At 39.0% G+C, this 877-nt stretch overlaps 1 protein-coding gene across 1 annotated transcript in view; it reads right to left on the bottom strand.

Annotated features, from left to right (window-relative positions):
- Positions 1-312, bottom strand: part of LOC107625537 (vesicle-associated membrane protein 722) — a gene marked incomplete at its 5' end in the record, with an annotated part of 4234 nt that extends 3922 nt beyond the window's left edge. Inside the window, 1 exon segment of the mRNA XM_016328189.2 lies at positions 73-312. Within this exon segment, the coding sequence (XP_016183675.1) occupies positions 73-262 (190 nt within the window).

Genomic DNA, 877 nt, shown 5'->3' with positions numbered 1-877 from the left:
AGGCACAAAATCGGAAAAGCAAAAAAGGCAGTTATGAAAAAGGAGGAGGATGAAGAAGGAGGTGGCGGTTACTGAATCCGTTATCGACGAGGTAGTTGAAGGTGTGGCCATCACAGTTATAAGTGAACTTGTTGTTGGAGGCAGGGAGCTTCTGAAGGCACTGGAAGGCTATGGTGGTGAAGTTGCCGCTGAAGTCGGTGTGCTCCGCCAGGATCACCGTCCCACGCGCCACGAAGCTGTAGATCAACGATTGCTGCCCCATCCTCTCTCACGCAAACCCCCTCTACAACAACAACAAAGTGAAAGGAACGAGAATGAAGGCAAATCGAATGGAAAGGGCTGTGACTTGTGTTTTGTTGTTAGAGAGAGAAAACAAATTGAAGAGAAGGGGATTTTGAATGGGAAAGGTTTTTGTTTTGAAGTTGTTGGGAAGAGAGAGAGAGAGAGAGAGAGTGAATTTGTCAACTTTGGAGGGCTTAAATGGAAACTGAGATAGGTATTGGAGAAGAACTAGACAGCGTCAAGGGCTTTCAGGGGAAAATGTGGGAAAACTATTACCAAGGTCTTTTATTCTAGAAGCAAATCCAGCAATACCATTTCATTTCTGAATACTGAATACCGTGTTGAATTTTTTTTATTTCCTAAAAAATTAATTTAATTTGTATGTCTCATTCACCTGAAAGAAATTTCGAAATTTTAATTGAAAAAGAATCAGGTAATGAAACTATGAAACAAAAACAATCATCCTCGTCCACATGATTCTTTTATTTGTATGACCATATTGTTACTTTTTAGTTTTTATATTAATTATCTAATATTAAAATTGGTATTTAAGCGGATGCTAGACACCAAAAAACAACATTGAATGCGTTTTTTC

This window comes from Arachis ipaensis, chromosome B02 (genome assembly GCF_000816755.2).
Source record: "Arachis ipaensis cultivar K30076 chromosome B02, Araip1.1, whole genome shotgun sequence".
Lineage (NCBI taxonomy): Eukaryota > Viridiplantae > Streptophyta > Magnoliopsida > Fabales > Fabaceae > Arachis > Arachis ipaensis.
This window is presented reverse-complemented; position numbering and strand designations above follow the sequence as displayed.